Here is a 17,965-nt window from a genome sequence, read left to right as displayed (position 1 = left end):
GGATAACCTACATGGAGTGGCAGTTATTACCCTTTATAGAAAGCATGGGATTACTACCCTTAACCAATAAGCATTGATCCCTTTGATGCAACTGCAACATTGCTCTCTGCTTTGACGGCGAGGGTGTGGGGGGTTGGAAAGAGGATTTGGATTCAGATGACATCCACCATGGGTCCTGACTTTTATGGTCTGGGGTACCGACATGCAGACAGAATGGAAAAAGTACAGGATTGCTTCTATGGCCAAGTCCATAAGCAAAGCACGTCAAGCTCACTGTCTGACCTTTCAAGAAGACTCATCACCCAGTAAAAGAGAAACATGGGGGTAACCTGCACAGCGCAGCAGATACTACCATAAGCTTGCTGGGCAGACTGGGTGGACCATTATGGTCCTTTCCTGTCGTCATTACTATGGGGTAGATTTTCAAAGGGGTACACACGTACGATACGCGCATACCCCCGAAAACCTACCCCAAACCCCCCCTGCGCGCGCCGAGCCTATTTTGCATAGGCTCGGCAGCATGCGCAAGCCCCGGGACACGCATAAGTCCCGGGGCTTGCGTGGAGGGGCGTGCATCTGCCAACAAATGTAGGGGGGGGGCGTAAATCTGCCAACAAATGTAGGGGGGGGGGTTTAGATAGGGCCGGGGGGTCGGTTAGGTAGGGGAAGGGAGGGGAAGGTGAGGGGAGGTGGAAGGAAAGTTCCCTCCGAGGCCGCTCCAATTTCGAAGCGGGCTCGAAGGGAACAGGCAGCGCACGCTGGGCTCGGCGCGCGCAGGTTGCACAAATGTGTACCCCCTTGTGTGCGCCAACCCCGGATTTTATAAGATACACGCGGCTACTTGTGTATCTTATAAAATCCAGCGTACTTTTGTTCGCTCCTGGTGCACGAACAAAAGTATGCCCCGCGTACATTTATAAAATCTACCCCTATGTGTTACTATGCTGGAACACCAGGCAGGAACCACCTAACTTTAATGCCCCCCCCCCCCCCCCCAGGCTCCCAGAAAACCCCAGGAACAATGTATTCAACTCCTCTCCAGTAGACTCCTCAGGAATTCCTGAAATGAGCTCCCAGAGACTCCTTAGCTTCTCCTCCTCAGACAGACTCCTCCCCAGTGCTCATGGGCGCACCCCAGATCCTGCCTATCCCCTTTGGGAGAAGAATCCTCTGCATCTCCACACCCTGAAAACTCTACACTTTACTGATGAGTAGTGAACTCGGAAGTACATTTGTTCTCCCAGCCAGCCTATATTTGATCTGTTTTTGTTTCCTTCTCTGACTTTCTTCTGTCTATTAGTGGACTTTAATTTCTCATGGGTTAATATATATTTTTTCCTCTAGTAATGATTTATTTTGGATTTAAATGATTAATCCCTGGACATATTTCTTGACAGCACTGTAATGTTGGTTGTATTTGACTGAAAATTTATATTTTTTTAAAGGCTCAGCTTCAATAGATTTGGATTCATCACAAATGGGTACATTTCCAACAGGATCCTGACTGGCAAGGTACCCAGGAACGTTTTGCCCATTTTCCGACACAAGGTGTCTGCCAACATAGAGCTTGAATTTTGACTTGTTGTATACATGCATTTAAACGGTAAAATGATTATGTAATCACCCATGTTAGTGGCATGCCTACTGTGCACGGGCATTTGGTACACTGAAATGTATGTGTAGGCTTTACAAGCACACCTCTGGAATACCCCCCCCCCCCCCAAAAAAAAAAAACCAAACCAAAAAACCACCTCTGGAATGCCTCTTTACCATGTGGCCAAACATGTAACCCCCTGGGCTAGTGTCCCAACACAGGACTCCACCTCTAATAAAGGTTTACGTTGTTAAAGTCATCTACTGACGTTAATCCAATCTTGGAACAGCAGTTACTACCCTTAACAGAACATATGGGGGTATCCTGCAAGGAGCAACAGTTACTACCCTTAACAGAATGTATGGGGGTAACCTGCATGGAGTGGCAATTACTGTTAGGAAGTGCTGGGAGAGCAGTTCTGCTTTCCAGGGGATGTGTGTTCTTGGACCACAGCTTGACCCCAGAGGAACTCCGAAGAGGTGCCGGGGCAGGCGAGGCATGCCCGAGCGTGGGCTGGACAGGAGCAAGGCTGACTGAAGGCACTGGCCCTCCACCGGACCTGCATGCTCCGGCAGACCAACAACGCAATGGTGGTCTTTGAACGGTCCTCCGACCGTTCCAAGCCCTTTTGGACCTGCCGCTGGGTAACGGCAAGAAGCGGCAGGTCGGATGGAAGCCAGGGGCAAACGAAGGCCTTGGAACATGGAAGGCTCAGACGAAGACTCAGGCGAAGACACTTGGACGAGGATTCAGGAGCAAGGTACTGTAGATGAGAAGTCAGGAGCAAAGGGCTGGGTTGAGACTGCGATGCAGCGCGCCCTACACAGCCCACCCGCGGGGCTGGTCATGGACCACCCTGGACTCGAAGCAGACTCCAGATGAGGTAATGGAGTGAGTGAGAGGAACATGTCCCAGTAACTGAAGAGAGGAATTAAAACAAGGAATAGCCGCAAGTCCTTAAAAAAAATCTGTTAATTGATTAAAGAATTGCCCGACTCTAGGCCTGAGTTTCGCCCATTGGGGGGCTGCTTCAGGGGTTACAATAAAATAAAATAAATAATTTCAATTAAAATTAAAAACCACACAGATGCAAAAAATAACTTGGCATAGGATGTTAAGCAGACAAAGAATTATAGTCATATAAAATAATGTCTAATGGAAATTACAAATACAGAATAGTACAAACTTGTTATGAAAAGAGGAGGAAACAAGGAAGAGGAATTTCAGCACAGCAAGGGCACATGCAAAATTACTTATTGTCACTTTTAAGATGTGCTTTTTAATCTCTCAAACCTAATAACATAATAATTAATATAAAAAATTTTTATTTAAACATTTTTTTGAAAAAAGCAACTATCTTAAAAGGAAAAATAAAATTATTTATATAGAACCGTACCTCATTTAAAACAGGATTGATAAGTTCAATGGGTATGCTCTTTCCATGGAAATTCATAAACAGACTTAAACATAAAAAAACCCAGCATTTTATTAAAAAATGATCATGATAAAAAAACAATTAAATTGATTGAAAAAATAAATGAATAAATTAAAAAATAAATAAAAATAAAAATAAAAAAAGTTGTTACCTCTTGGGACCACGATTATTGAGCACTCATATCCTTGAGAACAAAGCAGCTACCAAGGTAGCCTGCATTCCACCAGCAGCATAAAATCTGAATTTAAATCAGAATGGAGTAGCAGTTACCAACATAAGCAAATTGTTGGGCAGACTAGATGGATCATTTAGTCTATATCTGCCATCATTACTATGTTGCAATCTGATTTCCAGGGGGAGATTACTTCCCAGGCCCTGAGCGTTGTAAGAAAATGCCATACTGGGTCAGACCAAGGGTCCATCAAGCCCAGCATCCTGTTTCCAACAGTGGCCAATCCAGGCCATAAGAACCTGGCAAGTACCCAAAAACTAAGTCTATTCCATGTAACCATTGCTAATGGCAGTGGCTATTCTCTAAGTGAACTTAATAGCAGGTAATGGACTTCTCCTCCAAGAACTTATCCAATCCTTTTTTAAACACAGCTATACTAACTGCTCTAACCACATTCTCTGGCAACAAATTCCAGAGTTTAATTGTGCGTTGAGTAAAAAAGAACTTTCTCCGATTAGTTTTAAATGTGTCCCATGCTAACTTCATGGAGTGCCCCCTAGTCTTTCTATTATCCGAAAGAGTAAATAACCGATTCACATCTACCCGTTCTAGACCTCTCATGATTTTAAACACCTCTATCATATCCCCCCTCAGTCGTCTCTTCTCCAAGCTGAAAAGTCCTAACCTCTTTAGTCTTTCCTCATAGGAGAGTTGTTCCATTCCCTTTATCATTTTGGTAGCCCTTCTCTGTACCTTCTCCATCGCAATTATATCTTTTTTGAGATGCGGCGACCAGAATTGTACACAGTATTCAAGGTGCGGTCTCACCATGGAGCGATACAGAGGCATTATGACATTTTCCGTTTTATTCACCATTCCCTTTCTAATAATTCCCAACATTCTGTTTGCTTTTTTGACTGCCGCAGCACACTGAACCGACGATTTCAATGTGTTATCCACTATGACGCCTAGATCTCTTTCTTGGGTTGTAGCACCTAATATGGAACCCAACATTGTGTAATTATAGCATGGGTTATTTTTCCCTATATGCATCACCTTGCACTTATCCACATTAAATTTCATCTGCCATTTGGATGCCCAATTTTCCAGTCTCACAAGGTCTTCCTGCAATTTATCACAATCTGCTTGTGATTTAACTACTCTGAACAATTTTGTGTCATCTGCAAATTTGATTACCTCACTCGTCGTTGTTTCAGAGTTCATTCAGCATTTCAGTCTCTGGTAAACACAGCAGTAATAATTATGCCGGAAGCATTTAGTGGTTTACAATTTTACTTTTACTGATTAAAGATGGAGAAACTGGATCAGAGGCTAGTTACATGGCGACTCCAATATTTATCCTTGGTGGGAGCCGGAGGGTTTTCAATCACAGGGCCATAGTGTAGCTTTCCTATTGTGTTATTGATCTGGCAATCATATTCTCAGTAAGATACACAAAAGTAGTCCAATGTGGTCCCACACCTTAAAGGTTTGGTTTATTTTGCTTAAAATTTGTAAGACACAGCCCTGTAAGTTTCTCCTCTGGCCCCTCTTTCTCTGGATTCCAGAAATTGGGTCATGCAGGGGCTTCGATATTTGGGCCAGATTTGGGAGGGAGCTGAATTTAAACCCTTCCAGGATCTTGTGTCAGAATTTGGGATATCGTCTCATACCCATTTCTTGTATTTGCAGCTTTGCAGAGATACTTTTAGAGTACCACGTGCACAATTAGTTCTTAGGGAGAGAGATGTTATCAAGAAGATATTGCAGAAAAGGGTTTTTCCCCCCTACCCATCGCTATTTGCGTTGTGAGTATCAGGTTCCACATACTGCTGAAGTGCTGATTGACTGACTAAATGCAGAAAGATGAAGATGGCCATGCTGCTTGGCCCCTTCTTTACAGAAGCTTTGACTCCATAACCCAGGGTAGGACAAAGAAATATCGGTGCTGGAGAGGTTGTGGGATGGTAGCCCCCTATTGTCATGTGGTGGTTTTGTATGATCATCCAGAAAATTCTCAAGCAGAGAAAGGAAGGGTGGAAAAAGCTTCCTCTTCAGACCAAAGGTGTCCAAAAGACATTTTAAATTAGGCAGGTCCTAAGGGTCCTTTCTTAAGGGAAATAAACAAAAATGGAGCAACAAAGAGAAATACTGACCCCAGGAGCAGGGCTGGCGGGTCCATTAGGCGAACTTTGGCGGTCACCTAATGGACAGTCTCTATTTCTCTTTGCCGTGAGCAGGATAGGCCCCGCTTGTGGCACCACGTGGCTGCTCTTTGGCGCCCCCTATAGCTCAGTGCCCTGAGAAGCACACAGTCAGCGCCAAAACAGGTGGGGCGGCAGGCCAGGGTCACCTAGGGTGCCCAATACCCTGCCCTGCCCAGGAGGGCTCACGGAAAAGTGCAGAACTTCAGAAGTAGAGTGTACCATCTCAGGCTTCCCACATGGGGGAGCTAAAACCCACAATAAACTATTTCTGACCACCACTACCCCTCTATAAAAATAGACTATTCCTCTTAGTAGGAACCCACAGGGTTCTTTGCAAATGTCAATGCATTCTGCAATTGTGTGCATCCCATGGGGCACTTAAAAACCCACTTACCCTGATATGGATGACTTATTCTTACTTATGTTAAAGGCATCTAAACCTTAGAAAATTTGCTCCTTAATTGCATTGTTGGAGCTATGAAAGCTGTAATAATTAGACCATATCTGGAGCTGGTTTAGTGAGGCCCAGGGGTTGTGGGAAGAAGAAGATAGCCCACAGAAGTGATCCTTGCTGTCTCTTGGGACAGCACCCAAGGGCTCCCATCTACCTGAGCTTTCCTTCACAGCCCTTGGTCAGAGAGGCAAATCATGGTGGTTCAGACCAGTGGCGTAGCCACGGGTGGGCCTGGGTGGGCAGGTGCCCACCCAACTTAGACCCAGGCCCACCCAACTGGCACCGGAACTGCAAGGCTGTCACGGGATCCTATCCCCGCGACAGCGAACAAGAGAACCCACGCCTCACGCGCCATCACGGCACACATGGGGAAGCACTGCTGCGGCCGTATGGCCAACCGGTCTTCCTGTTGGGGGGGGGGGAGGTGGAGGGGGAGCGGAAGCGCTGCGCGCAGCTTCCGCTTCCTCTCCCCAATGCAGGAAGATCAGCTGCCTCTCCTGCTGCCACCCGTTCTCCTGCTATCTTCAGGCCCGCCGAACTTCCTGTTTGGGGGTGGGGAGCGGAAGCGCCGCGGGCAGCTTCCGCTTCCTCCTCCCAAAGCAGGAAGATCAGCTGCCTCTCCTGCTGCCACCCGTTCTGCTATCTTCGGACCAAATGGCCTGCCGAACTTCCTGTTTGGGGGAGCGGAAGCGCCGCGCACAGTTTCCGCTTTCTCCCCCAAAGCAGGAAGATCAGCTGCCTCTCCTGCTGCCACCGGCCTCCTGCTATCTTCGGGCGTCGGGCCGTATGGTCCGCTGATCTTCCTGCTTGGGGGGGGGAGGGAGGAAGCGGACGTTGTGCGCTGCGCTTCCGCTCCCCCCCCCCGACAGGAAGTTCGGACGCCCGAAGATAGCAGGAGTCCGGTGGCAGCAGGAGAGGCAGCTGATCTTCCTGCTCTGGGGGAGAAAGCGGAAGCTGTGCACGTGCTTGAATGTGTATGTGTGGATGAGAATGGGAGTGTGTGTGGGTGAAAACTGGAGCCTGGGTGTGTATGTGGGTGAGAATGGAAGCTTGAATATGTGGGTGAATGGGAGCTCGAATGTGTGTATGTGTGGTTGAGAATGGGAGCCTGGGTTTGTGGGTGGGTGAGAATGGGAGCTTGAATGTGTGTATATATGGGTGAGAATGAGAGCCTGGGTTTGTGTGGGTGGGTGAGAATGGAAGCTTGAATATGTGGATAAGAATGGGTGCTTGAATGTGTGTATGTGTGGGTGAGAATAGTACTTTAAATGTGTATATGTATGGATGAGAATGGGAGCTTGAATATGTGTGGGTGAGACTGGGAGCATGGGTTTGTGGGTGAGAATGGGAGTCTGGGTTTATGTGTGTGGGTGAGAATGGGTGCCTGGATGTGCGTCTGTGTGTGCATAAGAATATAAGCCTGGGGAGGGGTGAGAAAGTGAGAACTTGAATGTGAGCTTGGGGGGGGGGGGGGGGGAGAGCATATGAGAGTGAGAGCTTGAGTGTGTGAGAGGGAGTCTGTGAGAGAAAGCGTGTATGTGTGTGTGTGTGTGTGTGGAAGGGAAGAAGACAGTAATAGAAGAAAGACACTGAAAAGGAATTAGGAAATGAGCTATAAGGGAAAAAATGGGAAAAAGAGACCAGGACCAACTGATTAGAAAAATACAAAGATCAGACAACAAAGGTAAAAATATATATCTATATTTTGAGATGTTAGCAATTTAAATATAAGCAACACAACCGCTCTCTCAAAATTTATGGACAGGTAGGAGCCGTGTATAAAATCGTAATAATAAGAAGGCTAAAGTACCACAAATCACCGTGAATTATGTTTGTATCATTAAGTAAACCTCATACTTAGGCGTAGATGTGAATGCTATGCTGCATAATTTGGCATTATTTATCAGTAAAAAAACAACTAGTAGACCTGCATGCCTACAGCCCACCCATGTTAACCTTGTGCCCACCCAAAAAATCAATTCTGGCTACGCCACTGGTTCAGACAGCAGAAAACGAATTGCTAATTGTTCCCACCCCTCCCTTCAGTGGCAGCAGGCAAGCAGCCAGAGAGAAAGAGGTGTGACAGGTGTGAATTTAAGAAGTTACTCAGCTCCCCTAATTCAGCCCCTTCCCCTCTCCTGAATAGGGAACAGGAGGCGAGAGGGTGAGCCTGGAGCAGACAAGAGAAGAGCTTCTCCACTCCCTGAATTTCTAGTCATGGATACATTTAGATATTTCTTGAGGCTTTTTTTTTTTTTGCAATGTAGCCCCAAAAATCACAGATGACATAATTTCTGAAACATATTTGTACTATATATATATACACACACATATACATACATAATACACACACAACAAGGTTTCTATTTAAAAAGTATGCTGTCCAATTATGTGATGTTACAGGCTTATTCCTGGAAGAGTGGTGGTGGGGACATAATGATTGTTGAGGTTAATTATCAAAATTCGGGGGAGGGGGAGGGGGTCCTAGGGGTCTGAAAGTTAAGGGGAGGCACAATCTTAAACCGAATAAAACTCGATTGTAGAAGCAATGTAAGTAGAAAAGCAGCTGTCTGTGCTTTTTTTCTTTTAATAATAAAATTTAAATGGCAAACTAATTGATGACAAAAAATTCTTAGTCTAAAAAATTATAAATAACTAAATTAGGTTTTTTTGTGGATTTTATCCATACCAAATGTTTACTATAAAAGTGACTAGACAAAGTAGTCACAATAGCTTATGACTGAAACATTAAACAGGAAAAACGTAATTCTTATTTTGTTTAAACAAATTCTATTGAGAGATCGCTGTATACAACCTGTACCCAGATTTACAAAACTTTGGCAATATATTGAATTGCAATATAATATTTAATTTTGTTACAATATTTTTTTACACACTTTACCACTAATGTGCTCAAGGCATGAACGAGGATTCACAGTGCAGCAATGGAATAATTGATACAAATATGAATATAAGATGCATGCATTTAATTAGTTTGTGCTCCATTAGAGCAAGTATTTAAGGTGCAGTGGATGATCAATTGGCCAGATACGTAAGTTTCCAAAAACGGCTCCCTTAATACGAATTAACCCGACAAGTAACCCCACCTTCATTCTTTGTAAGAAATGAACGAGAAAGGCGAGGGAGGGTGAGAGGGATGCGCTCTCCTGCGGCCGCGGCAGTCCGGACCCGGCTCTTTGCCCTCCCTAAGATGGCCGCCGGGCTGAGGCGCGGGCGAGTGACTCAGGTTACAGGTGTTGCTTTGGGAAGCTGCCACTTCCCCGTACCGGGAGCAGGAAGAGCACCAGGACGTTGGAGCTGACATCGTGTGGGACTGCAGTCCCCAGGGCTTGTGCTGCGGCTGGGAACATGTTGCCCTATCGTTTTCTCTCCAGCAGTAAGTACAGCATGGGGATCTGCCCTTTGAGTACCTCACCGAGCCCTAGTGATGTGCTGAGTATGTGCATTGCAGGATTGTGTGCACTCATGGAACTCTTTGTGTGTGTGCTCACAGAGCCCTGTGTGTATTTGTATGTGTGTATGTATGTATGTGTATATAGATATATAGAGAGAGAGAGAGAGAGAGTCTTGTGTAGAGTATATTCATATGCAAAGTGTGTCCATGAATTCCTATGTGAATATATGTAAGTATGTTCATGGATCCTTTTATTTATATATCTCTGCTGAGTGTGCACATTGAGTCCTTTGTGTGTTTCTGTACATTTACCCAACGTATGCACGGATCCCTGTATGGATGTACATGCATGTGCTGAGTCCCATATATGCTGTAAGTATCTCAGCTAGTCCAGGTTTGGGTCGTTGACTTCATCTACATTGCGGAGAGGCAGAGACCAGCACAACTTACACCATACTCAACCTGCTCCCTCCAGTTGCCCAGGAAAATATGTCAAAAAAGTCAAAAATAGCATTTGGTTAAAAAAAAAAAAAAAAAAAGGTACACAGCTAAGGAGAGAGAGCTGAGGCCCATCAATTATTACATCAAGTTTTAAAAAGTATTTTACAAGAACACGTCTAGTCTCGCCAATGAAGGGTTTGGTTTATTACATGGGGGGGAGAGAAGTGGTAATAGTTTATATTGATCTGGTTATCATGTGATTGGTTGCAGTGTTTATCATGCCCGGCTTATTGGTATTTTCATGTTATGTACTGAACTTACTGTAATCTTTTTTTTCTGTATTTCCACTTGCAGTACTATTTGCTCTTGAGCAGATATTAATAAAGATATTTAAACATAAAAAGCATTTTAAAAGTATACATGTTGTATAAAACTTTCAAATATAGTGAGATGGAAGGACAATGAGAGGAACAAGTCCCGAGATCGGCAAGGGTGAGATGGACATAAAGAGGGAAGAAAGGGCAGGTAGAGCAATGGAGGGTTTTAGATGTTGCTAAGACACTGGAGAAGAGAGGAGGAAACATCATAAAGGGAAAGGATTGGGAGGAGATGGCCAAGAAGCATCCCTGCAGGCATGCTAGATATGGATATTCCCAGGGCTTAATTGGTAAGCAAACAGGAAGTGTAATTATGGAGGGTGGTGAGATGGGCGGGGCCAGGTTCAGGTGTGTCCTGTGCAAAGGGGCGGGGCCAGGGATAGGTCAGATCTCTCTCTCTCTCTCGTTCTGCCAGACATGAATTCCTCACTAATGGACACTCAAAGGGATTGAATTAGCATAAATCTGAAAGTTGTCAGAAGTAGTACCATTCATTAAGCACTAGTGAAGCCTTGACAATTGGCAGTTCTGCTTACAAGTTTCAAATCTGTGCTAATTCAAACTTTTTTGTGTGTCTGCTTCAATATCACCCCTTCCCCATCGGTTCCCTATAATATTTGGGGGGGGGGGGGGGCCGAATTAGGAAGCAGAGTGGATATTCTCTGTGTGCTCCAGGCTCAACCCCTCCACTTCTCTTCCATGCAGGCTGCCTGGAGGGGAGGGGCTGGAACAGAGCAATTCTGCCTCTTAAACCTGAAAAGAAGTGCCGGAAATGCATTCTAGGCCATTCCTCCACAAATTAAGTCCTGAGTATTCCCCCAGTAGGAATGGTACAGGGCTCTATGGCAGAGCAGGGCAAGGTCTTCTACCTCGCCAGCCAGGTTCTGGTGGCAGGCAGGACCTCTCTGACAGGATGCATGGAGTGAGGGTTCAGTTAGGAGCAAGGACCAGTGCAGATCAAGCTGTTTCAGAGAACAGGAGAGTATAAAGGCTGGCAGAGTTCAGGCAAGGTTCAGTAGCAAGACGTCATACCAGAACATAGAAGGAATAGCAAGGTAGGCAGGAGCAGTACGGACAAGGCTGAGAACACACTAGGAGGAACAGGATGGGATCCGTGGCAGCTCTGCTACAGGGTGTTTCTTTGGACACCGTATAGGGCTAATCGGCCCACTCCCATGGTTGTAGAAATGCTGACCCTCCTGCTCAGTATGGGCCTATGTGCCTCTTACTTCCTGCTCACGTGGCCTCTGCAGTCTTTGTTCGGGGCCACCTCCTATAAGAAGGAGCACCTGGAGGTTTTGAATGTTGGCCCAAAGACCTAGCAATTCTTGAAGAATTCCTGAGTCTCTGGGCCAAATCCCAAGAGTTCCCAGGTATGGTCCTACCTTAGGTCATCTCCTTGGACAACCCAGCCCCTGCTGGTCCCATAGTTGGAGATCCAGTTAGGGTCTCCTGTTCTTGTTCTTTCATCCTGTGATGATTTTTCTGGGGGACACTTCTTGGGCAAAGTCAAAGGGGATCAGGCTACCTCAGCATTGCATCCCAGAGGGGGGGGGGGGGGATCCAAAACCTGCCCATGCTCTTTAGGTCCAAAAAATACTTCTAAAGTTAAAACTGGATACATCATTTGTCCTCACTGTCTCTCGCAGCAGGATCCATCACTAGTGAGCCCACCTAGGTTTTAGCATGGGCTCACAGGTCCTTGGTCCTCTGGTGAGAGCCCTTTCACCCCAAAAGGGTATCGGGTGTAAAAATTTCTCTCTTTACTAAATTAGTAGAAGGACGACCCTCTGGCAGGGCGTGCACAATGAGCTGTCACTTTAACTGTAAAACTTAGACATCCTTACTCTTCCAGTGCCTTCTCAAACTGATCCCAAAGTGGCCTAAAATGGTGGGGCTAAAAAGAGTTGAGGCATCCAACCATAGCCCTCCAGGTGGGAGAGAGTGAGGGGGATGGATGGCTCCTTAATGGTGAGTTCTATTCAATGACAGCGACTTCTGGTGCCACACAATGTTGGCCAAAGCCAAGAGTCAAAGGTGACTCGATACTGAGGCAGGCTTATATAGGACTACCCTTGCTGCATCATGTAGCCTTCAAGGCAGGGGCTAGAGAAGGTCTGTGGTCCAGTGAAGGCCCCTGCTGCAGGCCCGGCGCTACTGGGTGTGCAAACTGTGCAATTGCAAAGGGCGGCACACCCAGTAGGGTGGTGGATGGAATCCATCAAAGGGAGCAGCGAGAAGACCATGTGGCTGCTGTTGGATTCCATCTCACCAGTGGTGGAAGAAGAGAAAGATCTGCGTTCTGGTTCCTTCTCGTGTGCCGACCTGCCCTGTGGTAAACATTTGTGGTACTAGCAATTCCTGTATGCTCATCTTGTGCATCACGGGGCGGGCTGGCTGGCACATGAGGAAGAGCCACAGGAAGAACTTCAGCAGCATTGCAAGGAATCTTGGCCTCACCCAAGGAGTAAGGCATAGGTGGTGGCAGCAGCAGAAGAGGAAAAAGAGAGCTGTAGACACTGCCACCGTAAAGGTTGTGAGTGAATGGGAGCCTGTCTGGAGGGTGTGTGGGTGTGGTGTGAGTGAATGGGAGTCTGTCTGGGGAGGGATGGGAGTGTGTATGTGAACGGGAACCTGCCTAGGGGAATGGATGTGTGTGTGAGTGAATGGGAGCCTGCCATGGGGGATGTCAAAAAAGCTTATGCTACCCTCACCAAATCACAAGCTCAGGGTGACTGGAAATCAAAAGTTTTCAGGTGTGAGAAGAGGGGGATTTTTCCCTTGTTTTAATTATTGGGTGTTTGATGTGTCTGCTATTTTGAAATATTTTATTGCTGTTTGGACATTTTAAAAACATATTATATGATTTCTTAATGATTGGATATTATTCTATTTGTCATTTTGGCAATATTCTTTATTAGTATGGTTTATTATAATCTATTTATATTTCTTGATTTCATTGTTTGATGATTCTGTTTTTCCATTGCATACAGAGTCTTAGGTGGTTTCAGTTTCCAGTTCAAATTCTCGGTACACATTTCTATTTGTCTTTTATGGTCTCTTTGGTCTGTATTTGGAGAGGGTCTGTCTGGGTTCTGCATGTGTAAGCAAGGGGAGGTATTCTGCTAGCGTGTGGTTTCTATGTAGGATTTTAGAGCAGACTGGTTTGTTCTGCTTTCCTAACAGGTGGTGTTTTAGGGCCTGGTGTAACATTTTGTCTTTTCATAGATAAGGTTGTTCCTGCTTGAGTGCTTGCAGTTAGTACTGTTGTGTGGATAGGAATTTTACTATATCGCTGTCATTCAGTTTACCCAAAAGCTGTCCGAGGGCCAAAACCCTCACCTGAGACGTGTAACAATACAATAATACTCGATGGGTTCCAAGTGTCCTCTTTAGCAGGGTTTTCTGTACAACAAACTGGTGCCGGCTACAGGGCCCAGCCGGCGCCAAATTTTATGTACTGATAGGTGGGGAGGGATCATTCCTGCACAATTTAGAAATGTGAGACCTGTGGATGAGGTAAAATAGGCTCGGGGAGGGGGATTGTCTGAGGAAATCAGAGCTTTTTTGTTGTTGTTGTGACAGGGGGGCTGGGACAGAGCGTGAGACTGACAGTTTCTATAGTGTGTTGGTCACTGGGGAAAACAACACAAATTTTCTGGGGGGAGGGCGGCAACACTTTTTTTCACACAGGGCAGCCAAATTCATGACCAAGAGACTGAGAACAGGATGAGGATGAGACTGACCACAAAGCAGGAAATGTATTTTCAGTTGATACTGCTATTTTTGTTGTTTCTTTAGCTGCTGAAATTGTGGCTCCTGTGGCGGCCTGGCTGATGTGTAAGAAGAGGAGCCCAGCTGCCACGGGAGGGGGGGAGGGGGGTGTCCCAGAGCACCCACTCGTGACCTTCACTGGCCGTTCTGAGAGAGGCCGCTGACAGGTGACGTTGCTGGACACAGTGTGTTAACTGCACTGATGCGACACCGGCTCTTCAGGGGCTGGTTTCAGCGGACACAGGCATCCAGTTGCTGATCGGGGGGAGGGGGACTGCTGAACGCAGAAGGCCCGATTGCGGGAGAAGGTAGGAAAAGCAAGAAGACTGGGAAACTGGTGCTGCCTGTGACCACCTGGAACACTGTGTATGTTATATGTACTGTCGGGACCTCAGCAAACCACCACGTTTCTGCCTGTGTGTGTAGTGCGATGTGGCTTGTGTGTGTACGTGCGCGCCATAGGGTGCATTATCTGATGCATGGGAGTTCTAGTGTTCTTTCAAATGAGTGAGTTTCATGCACAGCAAAACAGGAGTGAGCCTCTGCTTAAGCCAGACACCTTGCTTAAATACAATCTGTCTCTCTCAGATTGATTTGCTGCTAGGGTCCCCCTTAACAGCTGAATTGTGCCAAAGAAAGTTTTTTTGCTTTTGGAGTTCCTGGGATGAAATATATATACTACAGGCCGCGTGGCAAGCTGCATCTGTCTGGTGCTAAATACATCTGGGTCAGAGGGACTAATTTCTGCATCCTCCTGTCTGTCTGCATGTTTGGGTACTTGAGGGTCTTCTCCGTTTCTGCCTGTTCTACGGACACTTCTAGCAGCCGTCGTCGGGTTTTATCGGTGGCTCTGGGAGCATCCCAGGTGACCGCGCAGCTTCTTCGTTCCCTGTAATTCTCTCCGGTTCGGGTCGCCGCTGCTTCGGTGATGTGGCAGGGTCTACCTTTTCATCGTGCCTCTGCGCTCGCGGGCCCTCCTGCTACCTGCACGTCACGCCCGGCAGCGAGATTGGAGCCGCTTCTGGTTCGGTGCTGCAGAATAAACATTTTAAATGAAATTGGACCAAGAGCCAAGGAAAACTGATGCAGGGGGAGGGGGAACGCACAAATGCAGCGGGACATGCGAGGATTTACTTCAGCAAATAGGTGGGGGGAGGGGGAGGTCAGAACCTAAGGAGAGGTGGACTTGAACCTAAAGACGAGAGATTGATGGTGAACTGCGGACGGACCAAGATGCTCGCTCACTCCTTCTGTTGGTAGGAACGCTTGTCCACGTTTAAGGGCTGAAACCGATGCTGGCCTTCAGCACTTTTTGAGTGTTTGGCTCTGATGCTTTGAAGCCTCTCTCTACAGAGCTGATCTATTTCTATGAGATGCGCACTGCCTGCAGCTCTGGGGATGCAGGCCGCGTGCGCACGTGTGCGCCTGCCCCGTGTCTTGCTAAGCCCTGCGTACTGCGCGTAGACGCCCAGCAGGCTGCGCGCGCGCGCGCGCGTGTGTGTGTGTGTGTGTGTAGACGAGAGCTGGGACTGGTGTGATGCTTCTCTCTCTCTTAAATTTAGCAGCGGCTTTGGTGGAAGAGCGGGTAGTGGTGTGGCGTGACGCGGTGCAGTTCTGGCTTAGTGTGACGGTGTGTGCCGCACAGTGTGATTCTGTGTGTGAAGGACAGTCGCTGGACAAAACGGTGGCCGGGGCAAGCATCTGTTTTTGGCGCCCCCCCCCCCCCCCCCCCCGTCTCCTTTCCTTTTAGGCTGAAAGTCTTCCAGACCGATTGAAAGGGACAGGGTGGCGCCAGCCCCTCCCCCATCCAGTTTGGCACTCTGGGCGGTCACCCTGTCTGCTCACCCCTTGTGATGGGTGTAATGGGGAGGGGGAGGGGTAATGTGGTGTGATGAGCACCCATTAACTGTATTTTCTTTTTTTCTTTTTTAGGGTGGCCTACTGCCTTCCTCTCGGGCCGATCCAGAGCCTGGGGGGGGAGAGGAGGAATGGAGAAGAGAGGGGAGTGGCAAGGGTGGTCTTTCATGGCAGCTGGGGCTTAAACCCCCGCACCCGTGCTTTCTTTAAGCAGTGCCGCACATGACCCACTGACACCACACTGACGTGTGCAGATCTGGAATGGTGAAAATAAGTTAACATTTATTGGCCCTTCTCTGCTGTTGTGCCAGTCGGCCTCAGTGTTACCAGTTTATATTGCATGTGAGGGTTTGGGGCCGGACGTTCTGCAGTGTTCTGTGCATGGTGGTTTTTTGTCTACAGACATCGGCAGCTTGGGCTATATTCAAACCCAAGGTAAAACACGTGACGCTTCAGGCTTGTGCCACATCCGTGCCTGTGCTTGTAAGGAAATGCAAAGGTTATTGCATGCTGGCAGAACTCAGGAGGGTGGCACTCCAGCTTTAATTTTACGTTCGTGGCAAGGCCTGAAATCTTGCTGGGGTTTTTGAGCAGCTGTTCTTGTCTGGAATGCTGGTCTTGGTGGCGAGAGCGATTTTACACAGGAGTGACCTCCCCTGGCTGCCTTCCCTTTTAATCGCTATCGAACATCTTTGCACCAGTCAGAGGTTAGAAGGGGTGAAATCCACCCAGCCTACCTCAGCTCTCTTTTCTTATTGTATCCTCTTCGTGCATGCGAGTGTGCACCAGTGACCCAGCGGCAGCCGCTCGAGTGCACCAGGGTGCAGATCTTTAATCAGCAGTGCTCTTAATTCAGTTCCAGGATGTAGGGTTTGGACTCGTGCATTGGGTGGCAATGAAATCCTTGGGATGTTCTAGAAATATTTGACTTCAGCCTACAAGAAACGGTGCTTTTCCAGTCTGGGGATTACATGAGACTGGATCGCCCTACGTGTTCTGTACTTCCTGTGATGGGAAAATCTGCAGCGTGGAATCTTTTTCTTCTGGTGTCTGAAACTTTAGCGCTGGAGCCAAGGGCAGGCAGTAAGATGGGGGGTTAGAAGCCCTCCTCGCCCCCAATCCCAATGTCCTTTCTGTACCAGGGTCTGACGCCCACCCTAGGAAAGGCCGGGCAGCAGCTGCTTGACACATATGTGTGTGTGTGTGTGTGAAGCTTGCACTACTGCTGCTGCCCGTGGTGTGTGTGTGTGTGTGTGTGAGAGAGACGCATCTGACTGTTCCAGTAATCAAAGACCTGTGTGCGAGGAAACGGGGGAGGAGTGGTGAACACGCCCTGTCTTCATGCGGCATAAGTAAAGCCGTGTAGTTTGTGACTTTGGCTGTTTCACAATCGCCAGCCACCACAAGAGATTATTTTGCAGCTGGCAGTCCTTCTCTGCTTCTGTAGCCCTCTTCTGGCTTCTCTCGTATGCCAAGGCATGGGTTTAGCTTGGGCAGTGTCCTTGGAGGATCCTGGATTCATGCCAATTAGGAGTATAGGGGACTGGGAGAAGCACTTAGTGAGGCGATCTCTAGGATCTTGGGGCAGGATATGGGGGGGTTCTCAGTGTGTGAAAGGAAACAACTTACTGACATCATCAAAATGGACTAGAAGAAGGTTGGCGAGCTCCCTTGTTGGCATGAAAAGAAACCAGCCAGAATAAGTTTGTGCATTTTTTAATAAACAGGGCAGAAGCAAGCCAAGCAGACATCTTCCCAGGGTGGGAAGCTCTCCTGACAGGAGTAAGACTGCAGGCCACCACAAACACATACAGAAACCTTGCATTCCTTGGGTAAGATAGGCCTTCACCAGAGAGGCAAGAAAATGCAGAAAATTACAAGATTTAAAAACTGCATGGACAGAGGTCCCATCTGCACTAGAGATGTGAATCGTGTCCTCGATCGTCTTAACGATCGATTTCGGCTGGGAGGGGGAGGGAATCGTATTGTTGCCGTTTGGGTTTTAAAAATATCGTGAAAAATCGTTAAAATCGTGAGCCAACCCCCTAAAACCCACCCCCGACCCTTTAAATTAAATCCCCCACCCTCCCGAACCCCCCCCCCAAATGCTTTAAATTACCCGGTGGTCCAGAACGGCGGCGGTCCGGAACGGCCCCCTCAATTGAATCCTTTTGTCTTCAGCCGGCGCAATTTTGCAAAATGGCCGCCGCAAAATGGCGGCGGCCATAGACAAAAACGA

General features: G+C 47.4%; 1 protein-coding gene across 1 annotated transcript in view; it reads left to right on the top strand.

Annotated features, from left to right (window-relative positions):
• Positions 1-9,101: 9,101 nt before the first annotated feature.
• The window catches only part of FAM3B (family with sequence similarity 3 member B), a 51,409-nt gene continuing 42,545 nt past the window's right edge, over positions 9,102-17,965 (top strand). Inside the window, exon 1 of the mRNA XM_029578738.1 lies at positions 9,102-9,259. Within this exon, the coding sequence (XP_029434598.1) occupies positions 9,232-9,259 (28 nt within the window). The 5' untranslated portion in view covers positions 9,102-9,231. The remainder of the gene's footprint in view (positions 9,260-17,965) is intronic.

This window comes from Rhinatrema bivittatum, chromosome 15 (genome assembly GCF_901001135.1).
Source record: "Rhinatrema bivittatum chromosome 15, aRhiBiv1.1, whole genome shotgun sequence".
Taxonomy (NCBI): Eukaryota; Metazoa; Chordata; class Amphibia; order Gymnophiona; family Rhinatrematidae; genus Rhinatrema; species Rhinatrema bivittatum.
Note: the sequence above shows the minus strand (reverse complement) of the source record. Positions and strands in the feature narration are given on the sequence as shown.